The 17,574-nt window shown below is 40.9% G+C and overlaps 1 protein-coding gene and 1 long non-coding RNA gene across 3 annotated transcripts in view; one reads left to right on the top strand and one right to left on the bottom strand.

The window, feature by feature from the left end:
- LOC121069055 overlaps positions 1 to 8,191 on the top strand; it is a 133,409-nt gene extending 125,218 nt beyond the window's left edge. Inside the window, exons 7-8 of the long non-coding RNA XR_005819218.1 lie at positions 1,866 to 2,082; positions 7,982 to 8,191. This is a non-coding gene — a long non-coding RNA (uncharacterized LOC121069055). The remainder of the gene's footprint in view (positions 1 to 1,865; positions 2,083 to 7,981) is intronic.
- The window catches only part of DKK2 (dickkopf WNT signaling pathway inhibitor 2), a 46,390-nt gene that overhangs the window by 4,388 nt on the left and 24,428 nt on the right, over positions 1 to 17,574 (bottom strand). For both annotated transcript variants that reach the window (XM_040554752.1, XM_040554753.1), the window contains 2 exons: positions 1,896 to 2,046; positions 478 to 627 (listed from right to left, as the gene is read on the bottom strand). In XM_040554752.1, coding sequence (XP_040410686.1) covers positions 478 to 627; positions 1,896 to 2,046 — 301 coding nt within the window. The remainder of the gene's footprint in view (positions 1 to 477; positions 628 to 1,895; positions 2,047 to 17,574) is intronic.

Genomic DNA, 17,574 nt, shown 5'->3' with positions numbered 1-17,574 from the left:
AAAATGTGAAAATACAGGTTCAGTGCAGACTGATGCAAATGAAGCTCAGAAAAAGGAGAGATGATATTTCCATCTGTGGCTATTTGAAGGACATAAACACAAGGGAAGAGATGAATTAGGAAGGTTCAGGAGGGTATTTGGTGCAAACTGTCCCAAGACTTAGGAAGGAGACTACAGGTTTGTAAGCACAATGACAAATGCTTAATTACATGACTGTTACAAGAGGAGGATGTGTACAGTCTTGCACAACTGAAAAATGAATTTTCAGTCCCCTCTGATACAGAGAAGATGGCAGATGCTATTTCAATCACAGGACTTGTTGGTTGATGTTACATCACTTCTTGAGTTTTGCTCTGAATTCTCACGATAGAGATTCACGACCTGGGAAATTACTGTGTGTTGCTGCTTTGCACTGCTGTACTTAAACAGCAATAATAGGATTCCTAACGAAACAGCATAGTGCAAATGTGCTCTTACCTTTTATGTGTGACAGCTTGGACTGTGGCCTCCCTAAGTTTTGCCATCCCAAATCCTTGCTAGCATAATGACCATTCTTCTTGTTGCGGGACCCATCTAGAGCAGGGATGTGAGGTGTAAGGATGCTTTCAGTTACAGGTACGCAAATACCTGTGAGGAAAAGTCAGTCAGTCATAGATTTCAACGGGAGGAAAAGCAGCTGAGGAACATACTTGGACCAGGATTGGGACTGGAACCATGAAAGCAAGGGGGTGCTGGGCTCAGCTTCAGCAACTCTCAGCTCTAATTACAGCTCTGTCACTGATCCCTGACCCCTAATTTCATCACAGCAGCGCTTCACTCACTGTCACAGTCTTGCTGTCACACTGTCTTTATGGTCTGAGCATCTGGAGACTGCCTTGGAGACATCTCTCTCTGATCTCAAGAGGAGAGTATGGGAATGTAAACAGTATGGTTAGAACCCCCCCAGGGAAAGTATTTCTAGGATTCCTTGGGTCTCTTCTGCTTCCTTAAAAATATGGGTTCTTTGCAGTTTTCCTGCCAATCAAGCCACATTGAATGTAGCACTTGAAAAGATGCTGTGATTTTTGTCAGTGGCTTCATCATCTGGGGGTTTCCCCAGCCCAAAGGAGGAAAAAGTCTGCTTGTACACAAGCCTTAAACGTAAAAATACCATTATAGATAATGAAGTGGAGAAAAGGTTTAAAGATACATTAAAAATACATTCCTATGTTCCTTGCAGTGGAGGATATTAGAGTAGTGGAGATGGTAACTGTGACTTCATGCATGGGCATGCTTCAGGGAGGGGGAGAAAGGGGAAAGAGGCAAGGGAGATTGAACAGCCAGCCTCTAGCCTGGCACAGCTTTTGAATTTCAACTCATGCTGTACTGTCACAGCTGTCCCTCTTTTCCCTTCTTGCCTCTCTTCCCTTCCCCTTCCAAGCTAGGCACCATCTGGTTCTGCATTGATATGACAACCATGAATCCAGTTGGTCTAATTTTACTCTTTAATGGTCTATATTTCTCTTGGCTAGTTCAGCATAAAACTTCCCCTGTCCAACCACACAATGGATATGCAGTTATAAAATTGAGTCACAGATTAGACTGGTTTCCTATGAAGTTTTGAAAATTAGATCTTGCACTTCTCTAGAATTAGAAGAGAAAGAAGATCATTCAGCATCTTTTCTAAGCCAAAAGAAAAAGACAAGTAAAGCTTATAGCTAATGTTATTTTCAGCTTCAGTAAAAATACTGAATAAAATCCCTTCAGTAAAAGGGATTTTATTTTGATTTAGGAAAGAAACTGGAGTTACCCAGAAACAAATACTTCTGCTGAGAACATTTGGAAATCTATTTTCAGTAGATACTATCAAAATGCTGATTTTACAGAGGGAAAAGAAGAAATGACCAAAGAAGTACCATTGTTGCAGCGATTCCCAGGGCAGCACATTCCATCTCTGTGGCAACGCTTCTTCTTCCTCCGGCATATCACGCATGCAGATGTTGCTTGATGAGGACTGTGACAGTACCGCCCAACTTCACATTCCTTATCGTTGGTGCAAGGATAGGCCTGGTGGGTAAAAAGAAAAGTGAAGCAGTGTACAAGGTATGTATATAGTCCATTTCCAAATAAAATAAATAAAAATGGAGAAACCTGCAAGTGAGATACCATTCGCTTCGACTAGGAGATGCAGGTAGGGACACTTTACAGCAATCCTTAAGCTCAAGCTGCTGGTAGAACTGTATAACAACTTCAAGAATTACAAAAATACAACCAGATCCCTTGGTGGTTTCATCTTTTCTTGCCTCAAACATATGTTGGCAAAAGAGAACTTGTAGTTCTGTGGGTTCCAAGTTCTCAGGCCTCTGATTCATAGACAAGAACTTAAAACTCTACAGTGAAGAAAAAAAACAGAGCCAGAAAACTTGTCTCAGTCACTGGAAGTCCTGATACACACTCTGCAACAGGTAACATTTGAATTTGAGTCTTAATTCCATGAAGGAATTTTGCTTTGACAGGTATCGGGTAGGATAGTAAGTTCACTGTTCTTACAGTCAATGTCCACGCCACATTGGTACAAACTCCTTTGCAGTTGCACCACTCCACACTGACCCACACCATTTGGAAGAAAACAAATATCTCTATTCAGCATTTCACTTCGATAACCTTTACTTCATGTATGTGCTTAGTATACTCCTTAAACCTGCCAAGTGTTAGACAACATCCCAATGGTATACAGCACAGCATATATTATACAGCACAAAATCTCCTGCACATGTAATTCCATGAAAGCAGAGAGACATATAAATTTTTCCCATTTTCATCAAAAACATTATCTTACAGGAAAACTGCCTCCTAAACAGAGCGTGAGAAGGTACTATACTTTCCTACAAAAAGAGAGAAGGGCAAGTTTATTCCTACAAAAGGAAAAGACACGATGCTTTAAGGACACATAATGACACCATCACATTCCAGGATCCCTTCTGCTGACTCCCACACAGCTACAAACTATGCTCACTGTCTGCATCTAATTTTACTGCCTATTAAATTAATCATAGATTTTTTCCATTCCTCAAAATTATACTTGAGGAATTTGTTTAGATAAAAAGATGAGAATAAATTTTGGGCACTTTCTGGAAAATGATGTTTACACTTCCTCAACTAATTTTCTCCAGTGTTTTAAACGAATCAAAGTGTTGCTTTTATTGTTTTAAAAATGACTCCCGCAATTATTTGTTCAACACAAACAAAAAGCTCAATTGACTAATTTTCAATGCAGAATGATTACTTTTTAAATATTTTTAATCAAGACTTGATTATATTGTTCTCAGGAAAGACAAACATGGGGGCTGTTGAGAATTTGCTGTGAAAACTATTCTTTTACATGGAGAACTACCTTTTTCTCTGTCTTTGTGCCATTCTCTTGAGAATTGGAGAAGAAAGAGGTCTGATAATAAAAACATGCAAGATTTTCTAGCTGGGTGGACCCATGCCATTTTCCATGTGATTTCATTAGTTATTTTCTTTTTCAAAATTTATTTTACAGTAACAAAAGAGCTGGCTGGATATTTCCAGAGTGCTGCTGCTCTGTTACTCTGAATATATGCATCTTTGAAGAGCGAATCTAGAGTGCAGCTGTTTGGAGTAACTAGATGTATGCATAATAAGGCTTTCTCCCTTAAGAATAAGCATTTCCTCTCAAGTTCACCCTCATTCATCAAAGAAGGTCAGATCTTTTAGCTAGGAGTAGTGATAAGAGACAAATGCAAATGCTCACCTGCATGATACGCTCAAGGCGTAAGTGGGTTCTACCTATTCTGGCAAAGCAGACCTAGATAAAATGCTCTCCCCTCAATCTTATCAGTCCTTCCTCTCAGTTTTCCAGCAAGAAATAATTAACTAAAAATTATGATATAGCTAAAGTAAGACCTTACTAAACTAAGTAACTGAAAATGCAGAAAAGTAATTTTGCATAGATCTGTGCATGGTTTTACTGAGTTTGGAAAATACTAAAACTGCTAGCGGGGTGAAATGCAAATAAAAAACAGATGAACTAACTAAAACCTGGAGATGAAGGCATTTTAGACCCTTGTCTGTCATCAAGACCTTCATAACCGCATCTTTTTTCCAATATGGGCATGTGGTATACACCTGCAACTTGTCAGCAAGAAGCCTACTTGCAGTTTTCTTTTGGTTCCTCAAACAGCTTTTAAAAAAAGAGTTCCCTGATTCTGAATGGTGCTAATGAATGCTCTTGCGTACCATATCTAGTGTCTGTTTTACTTTTGGCTTTTAGGCTGAGTGACATTTAAAAGATATTTAAGATACGCGCCTGATTGCCAATCTCAACTTGACCTTTAAGAATGGTAAAAGTAACAAAAGGCAATTTTGACATTAAAAATTTCCAAGAGAAGTGACATAACTCAGCCTTTAGTCCCACTCTAAAGCCCTGTCCTAAACCGAGATGACATTTTTGAAATTAAAAATAAGCCAAAGCATTCAGCTACCAAAGGCCAATGACTGCAACACATCCACAAATCATTTTGTGTTACATGAAGCTTGGACAACAACTGGCAAGTCCATTCAAAACCCCAAAAGCCCAGCTGCCAGCCAGCTCTGTGAAAAACCTCCTTGCAAATGCCTGATGCCATCAGTTGCCTTGATCTTTCTTCCAAAACCACCATCCATTTGATATCTTAACTATCAATCACTGGGAGCTTGAAACAAAAATGTCTACATAGCCTTGTCTCCTAGTCACTAGACATTCATTGGAATAACTCCTTCCTCCTGCAAAGTTAGTTCTCTGTCTTCACAGTGCTCAGTATTAAAACACAAAAATAAAACAAAATAATATAGTATGTACATAGCCTTGGCTAACACGAGGGAAAGAAAATGTGTTCATAATTGTCCCATTGCCAGCAGTAGCTGAGCATCTAAGTATAAATATGTATATATATTTTAAGATACAGGATAAAGAAAAAATATTTGTAAAAACATACATACTAACAATAGTCCATGCATGAGTCAAAGTTTTCAGAAACTCTTACACCACAGTGCCTAAAACACAGTCTTTACGTTTAGCGAATAGCAGAGAACATTTCCTATATACAATGCGAAGACACAAATCAGTCCCAGATGGAGAGGGAAAAAGCAAGCTGTAAACCAGCTCTACTTCCCCAGCAATGATAACTAATTCTACAAGGCACTTCATCCCTTCACATTCTTCAGTTATACATATCATTTTCTGGTCGTAAATCTCTATCCACTAAACACGGCTTTGATATTATGGGAAACCAGATGAAACTGAGATAAAATATGTAGCACTCCCTGAAGCTGCATTTAAACAATCTTACTTAATTTTTTTTAGCCCAGATTACATGCAAGCAGGTCACTCATAGCATGGTATAACCTAGATTTGCCTGTGATAGCATCACATTTTCAGATTGTTTTCTGATGAAGGGCATTGTTTGCTGTTTTCTCCTCAGACATTCCAATTAGTTTTGTATTCTCCTATAAAATATACTGTTGAATATCTGTCCAGAATGCACAGCAAAGACGTACTGCATTTTTTTTTCTTTATGTTGGGGGTTTCAGGCTAGGTATTTAAATGGATGCCGCTCTTTCTGAGCCAGGATGTCCCTTACATCAGTCCACCAAGACAAACCTTTACCAACTAAGTTATAGCAACACATAAACATTAACCTTTTCTATTTTTTGAGACAGAGGGAATCTCCATTCCTGTCCTTCCTGAGTTTGTATTCAAAAATGCCAAGACCACATGACAGAAATATTCAAGGAAAATGATGCAGTTTATAAAGGGGGAAGGTTTTTTTTTTGTTTGTTTTTGTTTTTTCTTTCCTCCAGAGTTGAAAAAGGTCCTTCCAGAACTACTACTGAGGCTCTTCCTTTTGTATTAAATTCACAGTGAGGCTGAGGAAGCAAGTGACTATCTAGCTTCCATGACTAAGTGGCTAATGCCATGCCTTCAATCTGAGGAGCGTACAGGAGTGAGGTTTATTTCTACTTTCATCTTCCCCTTTTGCCAGAGGAGATCTAACTTAGCACCTTTTCTCAGCTAACTTGCAATGAGGCTTTCTTGATATTTTTGCTGGAGTCATTTACTATCCCGCACATTTTATGTGGTCACCCTGAACCACAGAGTTTCACCACAAGCTGGAATAACACTGAGTGGTGGGGCCGTTGTGCTGTGGAGTCAGTCAGCCCAAGTCTCTCTGTCTGGCACTATAAAACGTAACGCAGAAGCACTCCAGCGGAAGAATAAGACAGATGCTGTAATGTGCTGAAGGGTGAGTGAATAGTCTGATGGCAGGCACACATTATAGAGCTGTGGGAGATAAGGGCTTGAGTTTCAGCTTGGCCTCCAGCAAATATTTGAAGACAGTATTCCCGGCCAGTGTCTTAGTCACCAAGCTCTCATTTGCTCATATTATGATGTCTCATTTGTTTTTATGCTGAAGCTACTCCACGCTGTACTAGCACACTATGTCAGAGAAAAGTGAGAAGAGCAACTGGCATTTTTACCTAAGCTGTGTCATCACTTACCCAGCACAAGTAGTCCTAGACACCGCTGGCTTCAGACCCACCTCCAACACTGAGAGGAGCTGTACCTAAATAAGTGGTTTAGTGTAACAGATACCAGTACAGACTCCCCCAAAAGCAGTTAAAGCTTTTTCTTTTTTTTAAACACATCATAAAGTCCTAGTGCAGAGTCAGTCCTGGCAGATGATCATGGCTACTACCACTCCCAGCAGAAGAAACAGCAAGAAGGTTATTCATTACCCTTTTACCGTGGATCCTGAGCAGTACTCAAGAAGAGAACCTTAGTCTCATGTACCACATAAATGACAAGATCACTCTGGTTACCACACCAGACACTTGGCCAGATTCTCTCTAACAAACATCCCACATTGGTTACTGGGAACTGACCTGAAGAACTGGAGAAAAGCCTCTGTCAGCAGTACAGCTGGAAAGTAAGAGTGCTGCGGAGCTACCGGGTCAAGCCTTCATTGCACTCAACCAGCAAAGAGGCAGTAGCTGTTGTAAAGGTGAGACAAAGGGCACCAGGAAATGGATACATACGTTATCCTAGGAATAACCCTGGTTCCTAGGTACCAGCGTAGTAGCAATCACATTTAGGCAACTACTCACAGGCTTGTACATCCCCTGTAATCCCTAGTTATTAATACCCTACACAAACACCCGTACGTTAGGTTATGCTATCACATCCAGCAGAAATATTTTTCTGCTGTCAAAAGACCTTTTTTTTTCCCATATCACCAGTATTCACACCATGTCTATGAGACAGCTTACCACAAATGAATTGGTACTGCAACTCAGTCTATTCCTCACTTGTTCCTTAAGAAGAAAAGGTTATTTTCCTTATTTCAATTAATTATACATTTATAAAATTTAAAACAATGGCTGTTAAAGAGGTGGAAGCTGACCTCTCTACAGCCAGTGTGTTAACTGGATGATCACATAATTTATTGATCATGAACTGAACTGTAGGTGAGAGAACAGGGTTTCCACCCTCCATATAAGAGCCGAACAATAGATCACATTGGTCTTTACTCTCAGGACTACGCATATTGCTCAATATTCCACAGCCATCAGGCACGATGAAGCAACCAACTGGCTCAATCATGGTGAGCGCCTCCCCTCTCGTCCTGCTCTGGACAGGGCAGAACTCTCTTTCTGAGCAAGGACTTTGTTCTCATAGAGCAAATGCATGAAATAGCTACAGGGGTGCCAGGTCTGCTTTTGCTTCTCTCCCTCTCTCTCTCTCTCTCTCTCCCCCCCCTCTCTCTCTCTCTCTGAGAATTAATCCAAAGTAAAAGCATACCAACAAATTAGGAAATGCAAACATATGCTTTCACCAAATAGCCCGATGTCAAGAATAATTACAAAGAATACAAGTCACTGTTTGACTCCTTGGGTTAGGCTTGATCCTGAGCAGAGATCTCAAAATTGTTTTGTTTTTTAGCAGATCAGAATTGATGGGACAGTTGCATGCAACACATGGCCTGTACAGCTAGATGAATACATTGCACAATGGATTTGTCCCAGTCACCTCTTTGGAGAGGGAACGAAGACCCTCTCTGTGCAAGGCAATGAAAAGACCTAATGGGATCTCACAGGACACAAACCTTTGTAACAATGGAAATAAGAGATCTTCGCTCAGAACCACATAAATTGGATAAAACAAAATTGAAAAGAAAAAAAAGCACAAAACAAAACAAAAAAACCCCTCCTCCTATAGCTTTTTTCCTGCAAGGCGACTGAACTGCTTTCTGATAGCTTCTCAAATGTATTCAGACAAATCCATGTCTAAGATATACTTCGCCTCGCTTTCTCCTAGCTGTGAAGCAAGCATGTAAATTAAGATGTGGATGGGAAACGACCGTCATTTACTACTATTTTGTTTTTAATCCCAAATGAGAAAAGAGCTTATCAGCAGCCATCTGGAGCAGTGCAGTTTTCCCACAGCACTGCTGATGTTGCTGTTTTCTATTCTTAGCTCAACACAAGCATAGATGATAGCGAGGGACCTCACTGTGCACAAGCAGAAAGCCACGGTTAATTTATCCCATGGAGGAAATCACGCTGTGCTCTCAGACAGCTCCAGACATGGATCCTGTCTCAGACTGATCTCATCAGAAACTCTCAACTCTCAGTGACTGCTGTGGCACAGACCATTCCTGAAAGCAAAACTCACAGTAGTTGCAGTGAAACAGATTTACTTCATTCAGTTGCCATGACAAGCTTAACGATTCATTTTTTTTTCCCCAAGCCTCTTTCTTGTTCAAACATCTCTGACCCACTTCTCTGCCAGACCCAGAGAGAAAAGCACCATCTTCTGCCTCTAGATTAAGCACAGACACTTTCTTCTAGCAATAACTTATTTTTAACTCTTCAACTTAAAACAATACTGCTGTTTATGAGGTCTGATTCAGTTTGACATAGTGCTACATCACGGATGTGTACATTGCAGCCTCCGAAGATCATTCCTTCAAACTGTGTGGCTAATGGCCCCAGAAGCCTGCATTATTAAGACAATAAATATTCGTGTTTGAAAGTAATACTCAATCCACTGCTAGACCACCAGGGGAAGAACATTTCTAAAACATGCAGTAGTCCAGCTCTCACAATTTGCTAGAGCCAAAGAAAACTGAGATCTTAACAACCAAAAAACAAACTTCACTGAGGGCTCTCTGAACTGGCAAGGCTGCAGGACTCATGCAGGTCCTGACTCAGGCTTTCCTCATCCCAACAAAATGTCATGGAAAACAACCTCCTGCTCGGCAAGCAACAGGGACTTGCACGGGGAGATGTGCTTAGGGAGGAAGCGTGTAGCTGCAGTACCTGGGGAAAGAAGAGTCAAACACCTTAAAATAAATATGGGAGCTGTGTTGCCCTATTGTGCACACAGCTCTCCAGCACAAACGGTACCTCTTCCAGTGTGGCCAGAAGACCTCCAAAGACCTTTTATCTAATGAAGTCTCAATCGTACTGTGATCTGATGCGATCTCCCAGCCATATGGTGGTCAACTAGCATTTTTGGTCTACAGCACAACCTCTTATTCAACAGCTCACAATTCAACACCTGTTCTTACAGGTGTTCTACAGGTCTTCTACCTCTGTTTTGTGTCCTGCTGGGAAGAGGTAATTGGGGTGTCTCTTTAAAGCTGGCCTTGCCTTCGGAAGGACATACAGAGAAGCTAAACTAGAAGACTGTAGTGCTGAACTGAATTACTCTAGAGTCACAGAGGTGCAAAGTTAAAGTGGCTCATTTGAATGCCTGGGTAAATACTGCTAATTGAATTGTATTGGCCTTAATTTAGTGTGTTCTACATGAGCTGTGAAAGTATAAACTCATAGGTTTAAGACACTTAAACTAATACACCTTAAAGTTTATTCATTTTGATGCTCCTTCGATTCCCCATCTAGATAAAACCTGGAATGAGCTCTATTTTCAAATGACTTAAAGGCCAGCACACTATGCCCAAAACATATTCAGATATATATTATTTATACCACAAAACAGCATAAAACTACCGCCAGGATGCAGCATATATATCATAGTTCCCAAGGCAGCACAGCTATGAGTCTTTCTGTTCTATCACACCTTTAAGGTAAGTTACCAGCCTCAGACTCATATTGGTGTCACTTTGCTGAATCCTCCCATTTCAAAGGAAACATACCATGTTTCCTGCACTATGCATGCAGGTGCTCAAGTTTCTCCTCCCTCCCTTGCATCACAACCATAGGACTACACAGCAATGCTTCCATCTCAACATCTGGAGAGACCAGGAACCTCCTATACCGCAAACAGAAATCTTGAGTTTGAAGGAGACCTCCTGTTCCATAAAACTGGTACCTTACAAAAGATGACTAAAAAGGTTCAAAAGCTTGGGGAAGAGTCAGTTTGGCCCTACATTTTGGAGGTTTTGTCTCAGTGTATGTGGTTCATATTGCCTGGTAAACTACCAGCAACAGCACTACAACAGACAGCATCAAAACAACATTAGGTAATCTTTGAAGCCAACAATGTAGTGCTAAATCAATGTGACAGGAAGCCTCTAGGTCTTGATTTTATGTCATTTTCGACTGCATCACCAAAGACCGCTCAAAGAATAAAGGTTTGTTAACACGCACTTTGTTCTATGTCCAGCCTTCTCAGCAGACTGTTCTTGTCCTTTTATCTCTGCGTTTTCCCCACCCCTTTTCTAATGGTTTTGCTTTTTAGTTTTGTCTCTAATTGGCTATTTATCATCTGTTCCAGAGTAGGATTCTTCTGGCTTTTTGATCAGCATGTTTACTGCTATGGATGAACAGTAGGTTGCCAAAAACAGTTTTCCCTCGGGATCTATTAACTCTAGAAGTATGGGTTATTTTATTCATCTAAGAATATTGCCCAGATGGAAGCAGCTAGCAGATCCTGTAGCACAGAAAGCACCAGGCACTAAACTGCAGGTAGATACTCAGATATTATGACTGGGAGTAGAATAACATTGCTGGGAACTGGCAGCAAGTCACTGTTCAAACACCTGCATCTGAATGTCCCCAAATTGTGATACACTTTTAAGGTGGAGCTTTTATTGGGAACCATCCCTGCAAACGTGCATTCAGCAAGAAAGATGAAACGACAGCTTTACTTTCCGAAGTACAGCTACTGAGGAAATAAACTTCCTTTGCTCTTAAACATTCACAAAATCTAGGAAAAGCAAGGGGGAAACCCTGTCATATCGAAGTCAGTGCAGAAATTCCATTTGTCTGCTCCAGAGCCTGGAGAGAGAACGCTTCCAAGTTATAACCATTTGTGCAGTGTCTGCAGTCCTCATCCTGGAAATGACTCCAAGGTATTCCTTGCAGAATACACTTTGCACTGCAGAATACACAGCATTTAAGACACTAGTTTTCAAAATGCAGTTTCTCTGGCCCTCCTGTGTAAAAGGACAGCCCTGAAGAAAACAAGAGTTCACGTCAACTGGAGAGACAGCCAGAAGCAATATGTCTGAGAAGGATGAACCGCAGTCTCCACCTCAGCAGACCGCTGACTGCAATCTAACATTGTTACTGAATGTCAGCATCATTGTTCGCTCTGTGATGGTCATTTATGTGGGAACACATGGCCTCTCGTTCAGTCCCTGGTTCTTTCTCTACAAATCAGAAACCACCACAGTCATCTGAGATTCAAAACACCTTCACTGCCTCTTCCTACTCTACACAAGCCCCTCTCCAATGTGATAGCCGTGACCGCTCCATTGCCAGGGGAACTGAGAGGGACCAAGCCCTGAATCTCAAACTCCAAAGTACCTACAGCAAATAGAAGTTGGACATGGGAAGTCAGCCAGCCCAGCTTTAATATCAGAACAAAAAAACAACGCTGGGCATCTTCACCGGCTCCCTCTCACCAGTATTGAGCATGGCAGAATTCAAAGAGTTGGCCACAAAAGTTCACACGTTTTAAGCGGGAAAAAAAAAAAAAGAAGAAGAAGAAGAAGAAGGATGATGTTTCTTCAGATCTTACATTTGGTCTGCATAAGACTGAGAAACAGGAGGAACCTATAATGCAACCTGGCTTTCCCCATCACAATCACAGGAAAAATTACAATACAGGAGCCGCAGCTCCTCATCCTGACTCATTCCAGCATCAGTTGTGCTTGTACCAGGGCCAGCAGTACTCATCCGCTGGGACAACCTGAAGAACAGCCATCCTGGGGAAGGGATGGGGCACAGCCCCTGAGGGCACAGGCACCCCCTGTCGAGTGGTGAGTCTTGGGTTGCTTCCTGTTTGGCTGGCTCCTCAGCAACAGTGAAAAGGAAAAAATGTAATGCTAGGCTATTAAGGCAAATTATCACACTTGACACAAAGGAGGCCAAAGATGGCAGAAAAGGAAAGGACCCTTATAGTGTCATTAAAAAGTCATCATGCTCTCATTATATGATTAAGTTAGAGGGGCCTACTTGACTTCAGCCTGTGGTAAAAATCGTAGCAATCAAGGTTTCAACACTATTTACCCTTTTTTTTCTCCTTTTCTTTTAAAATGCTCCTAGTTAATTTTGCACAAACAAGAAAGCATGAACAACACAGCAAGGCAAGAATAACTTGTGAGTAAAACCAGATGAACACTAACATATTTACATAGTGTAATGACTTCACTATTAATTCAAACAAACCCAGGCCCCAATTCTCAGAAGAGAGAGCTCAGCACATGCAGTCCAGGAGGCAAGAACAGGGTGGCTTCAGACTACATTTATGTCTGCAGCCCCTGAGTTAGTAAGGGCTGCTCTTGGTTTCAGTCTGCAATAGCCACCGAGGGACTATCTTTCATTCCAGACATTGCACTCTTGACTACGCCCTCTTCTCGCTCTTATGGGCCCCTTTCCATTTTCAGGCAAGATTTCTCTTAACGCTAGGGACCATAACACAGAGGGGGTGGGGCAAAAATGTGGAAATCCCTTAGGGTCATAGGCATGCGATAAAAAAAGGAAAAAAAATGTAGACTCAGGTTCTGTATCTGCAGGGTATGGGGGTGCAGAACAGTGGCAGTCATTTCTTGATAAAGGTACCAAAAAAAGTCCAGAGAAACAGGATTAATCCTATGCAGTTTATAGATCAAGTCAAAAAGGACACTGTGCTATTCTAGTAGTGATCAGCACACAATTACCTAGGATTCTGGCATATAGCATTGAATTAACTATAGGTCTAGCCCCCATCCTCAGAATCAGCTGATTCTGCAGCTAAGACTGCTATTTGTCCTCTTCCCTGCTACATTTTGCCATATTTTCTGGACTTATGTTTTCAAGCACTCTCTTCTAGTCTGAAAATAATATTCTTTATGTGGAGTTACGGAATCTCTTCTTTGTTCCTAGATGTCTTGGATGTTAATCAACATAAAGTCATTAAAAAGTTTAATCCCCTATGCTTGGCACAACATCAGACTGTGAGCAGTTTCTTTGTAACAGTCTTTGGAATAAATATCCATTAAAGATTTGTTTTTTCCTTATACTGGTCACCCACATTTTATAGTGGGTGGCCCTTTCATTTATCCCCTTACTATATTTCTATTTCTGAAGCTAAGCCAGACGCAGCAACCTGATCCGATTTTTCAGTTCACGCAAGTTTATTGTAATGAAAAGTTCCACGTATATCTGAAACTTGTTAGGAAAGCCAAAGAAACAGGAACCATGGCAAAACTGCACCACCTTCTTGACAACTTTTATTCTGCATGAGTTGGATTCTCCAAGGTAGTGCATGCTTCACTGGCAAGCATTTTGCATTTAGATGCCCCAGAGTGCAAACAAAAGAGTCAAGCCATTCCTGAACTACTCTTGTTGGGATTATTTGCATTACAGCCATGCCCAGAGGCAGTGTCTAGGTGCTGTGCTTCCCCATAATTCTGTATGGTCAGCTTTTCAACTGCTAGGTAGTCTACATAAGCAAGACCAAACAAGGACAGAAAAAACGTTAAGGTTTTTGGTTGGTTGGTTGGTTTTGTTGGCTTTTCTTCTTTTTTTTTTTTTTTTTTTTCTTTTACACAGATGGAAACAGTAGAGGTGATTAAATGGCTCAGCTATGCCAAGGCCACATAAGTCGTCAACTATACACAAATAATTTTTTTCCATCCCCCACCCAATTAACTGCAAGATTCTTTCCTTTTTCTGAACTTGTACCCTTCCTTTCAGATGTGCAAATTAGAAGTGATTCTGTACCTTTGACAATTACCCCTTTTATAAGGGGATACAAATACAAATCAAGGCAATCACATTTACCAACCAAGTATGAAAAAATAAATTCCTACTTTCAAGTCTTAGCCACGATGTGTATTCTACATAAATAAATTGATTACCTAAAGCATATTTTACAGTTGAACATATTCAACCTGTTTAAAAACTGCCGTACATTTCTTAGAGCATGGATATGTGCACAACTTGCCTTAAGTTCCATGCTGAAATGAACTGTTGACCATGGCTATGTGATTGTGGCAAAGGAAGATTTCCTTACTCACTTCTTGCTAGAGTGTTTGCTGGAAGATATAAAGGAGATGTGATTTACTATTTCCCTTGTGCTACACATGTCACTACAGCAAAAGTAAAATAATAATAAATAATAATGTTGTAATTTTTCAGATAGAAGTATTTATAACTGAGTCCTAGGTAGTTCAACTAGCAGCAATGGAACTTCAGCATTCAAATGCTGAATGCTATTTATCTGTTTATGCTTGTGAGAATATATGCATATTTGTAATAGCTAACTATACACAGAGCATGATTCACCTCTTAGGCAATGGATTATTTCCCTTGTTACATTGCAAGGAGGCAAAAAAGCAGACGAGACTGACAAGAATGAAAAGTACTTCATCACTGAAAAGTAATGAAGTAATGCTAGATGGCTTTCCCTGGTCATGGGAAGGGTATTTTTCCCACGTCAAGCAACTCCGTTCCATTTTCCTGCTCTTCAAATTCTCCAGAAGACAGGGCTGCACAGAATAGTTCACACTTGAAACAAGCAAGACGGCACAATTCTATGGCAGGGCACCCTCTGCGCCATGTCCTTAGCACTGTGCTCTGATGAGCTCTCAGGCTTGAGGATTTCTCCCCCCTCTGCACCATACCGGCAGTTCTGCTGGTGGTGGTTGTGCACCCACCCTGCTGGAAGAGCTGCAGAACCCACCAGGCAGCTCTTCACATTTGCAGGAGTCTAAATTCACCTGTTTATGTGTTTTGTGAAAAACAAACAAACAGTCAAACAGAAAACGTGACCTTGCAGGTAGACCACTCAGTTCTGAAACAGACACAGTTCCCACTGGCTTTACCAGATTTTTCAAGTAGGAAAATCAGCCCATCGTACTAATGTAATGGAGGATCGCTGTTAAAATGCTAGAGCATCTTCTAAATCAGGCGCTTTAATTCTGCAGCTTAGCATTTTGAATCCTGTCCAGATGAGCATGAGTAGAAAAGCCCATCCCTAGAAACACTGAAATTGCCATTTTCATTGCTGTTGGTAGTATCAGTGGCACCAAAGGTATCAGCTTCTACTGCATCCTGCTTTACAAGTACCAATTCTCCATATTCAGAGTGTGGATGCAAAAGCTAAAGGAAGCAGGAATAACTCCCTCTGTCCCAGAGGAAGGAACTGCTGCTGCAGAATCCCAGTTCCCACAATGGGAAGCTGCTGCTCTGAACACTCCTGCAAATCCCTTTCCAGTGCCTGGACTCTCAGAGGCCTTGCTGGAGTTATGTTGTTACATTTTTTTAGACCTGTATGGGCAGGCTGTATTGAAAGCACCGGTTTTATTCCTGAAAACCTGTACTTGTCCCTTTGGTGCACTGTTCTCATTTTAATCAACATTCTCTGGACCTGGCCCAGAGGCAAGACAGTGCTCTACCTTATTAACCTTAAAAGGTTAAGGATTAAAATCCATACAGTGGAGAGAGATGCTTTGTCACTAAACGAAAATCATTTTCATCATCATAATTAAAATGATCAGTCAGAATTCTTGGTTTGAGGGTGTCGGGCTATCTTGCTGAGCTGCCACGGAGTATACGAATCGATATGCATGAATTACTTTAAACTTAGCATATGTTGTAGATAGCATATAGTGTGCATATCAAGATTTGATATAATTTAAATATCTTTAACCACATTTATTCAATGGAAGAGGTCTTTTTCTCTATTAAACCAATGCAATCATGCTGAAATCTACAGCTTGAATGTATACATCAGCATTGGGATCACTGATAGCAGTGTAGATACTGAGAGCAGCCCCTCAGTAAGCCCCATCATACAAGTACTGCTCATCAGTTAGGCTTTCGCATGCTGCAGAATATTAATTGAACATGAAAATGCTGCCACGTTACTGCTACGGCATTTTTCTAGAACATTTTGAGAGAACATAAACACTCTGTTCCAAAACACCCCTTTCCAAATATTTTCTCATTTCCCCCCATCTTATATTGACAGGATTTACCATGCTTGATCGTGGGATCTGGAAAAACAAAGGAGGAAGCACACAGTAATGCAGTTAGCCCATTTTTCTTTAGATACAGGAGAAAGTCTGTCTGCACACACCCCTTCAAAACCATTAGCCTCAATATTTCTCTCCTGTATTTTCATGTCCTAGTTATACAACCTAGTGAAGAGCGATTGAAAGCACTGACAAACGTCGGCATTAGCAGCAGTGCTACGATCAGTCACACCCAGAAAACCAGCAGTTTGTAGAGTAATGGCCAGAAGAGAATGCGCGCTAGGAGAAAAATAAAAAAATATCCCCCCCCAGTGCCTCTTCCAGCTATTTACACAGACCTTTGCCGACCTTGCTTTCCTTGTTCCTTTTCAGTGCCAGCTTCTTTTTACTTATGGTTAAACCACAGTTGTTTACTGTATACCAAAATATTCGAGTTAATTATCTTAAAGTCTTCAAGTCAAAGTACATATGGTTTGGAAACGAGGGTCTGTCTTAGGCCTGTCTTTCATGTAAATACGCGCACACACACACATCGGGATGGAAAATGCCTGCATGTTACAGATTTGCCGAGGAACGTGCAGTAGTACCCTTATCATCCTTATCGGGTGTAACTCAAGAAAGGCTTTTGAAAAGTTCAAAAGAAAAGCAGCAAATTATTGTTTTAATGAGACTCCATTAGGCAGAACTCTGTTCATGCCTCTCCCAGATCATTGTTTTCATTAGCACGCTACATGAATAACAGCAAAGCTATTTGTACGGCGCTCGCTGCTCGGGTGCAGGCTCCCACTCTTTCTAAAAGAAGCCCTCGCTTTCTTTTAGATGTACAATCCAGCACTGCTGTTATCTGCTCTGGGAGAAAAAAAGAAAAAAAACTAATGCAAATTAATGGAAATTTTGTGGCTGGCCAACAAAGGGGCTTTCCCAGCCAAAATCAGAACAAAGGTTTTAATTTACTAAGTAAATCAAAAGCTAGAAGGCATAATCTTGCAATCTCTTCCTAATGTGAGCAGTCCTTGCTGTCATATGGAATCTCATGGTTTTGCCAGGCTTCACAATGGATTTACCCATTAAAGACTTCACACATGAGTTAAGATGTGAAGAGCAG

This window comes from Cygnus olor, chromosome 4 (assembly GCF_009769625.2).
Source record: "Cygnus olor isolate bCygOlo1 chromosome 4, bCygOlo1.pri.v2, whole genome shotgun sequence".
NCBI classification, from domain to species: Eukaryota; Metazoa; Chordata; class Aves; order Anseriformes; family Anatidae; genus Cygnus; species Cygnus olor.
Note: the sequence above shows the minus strand (reverse complement) of the source record. Positions and strands in the feature narration are given on the sequence as shown.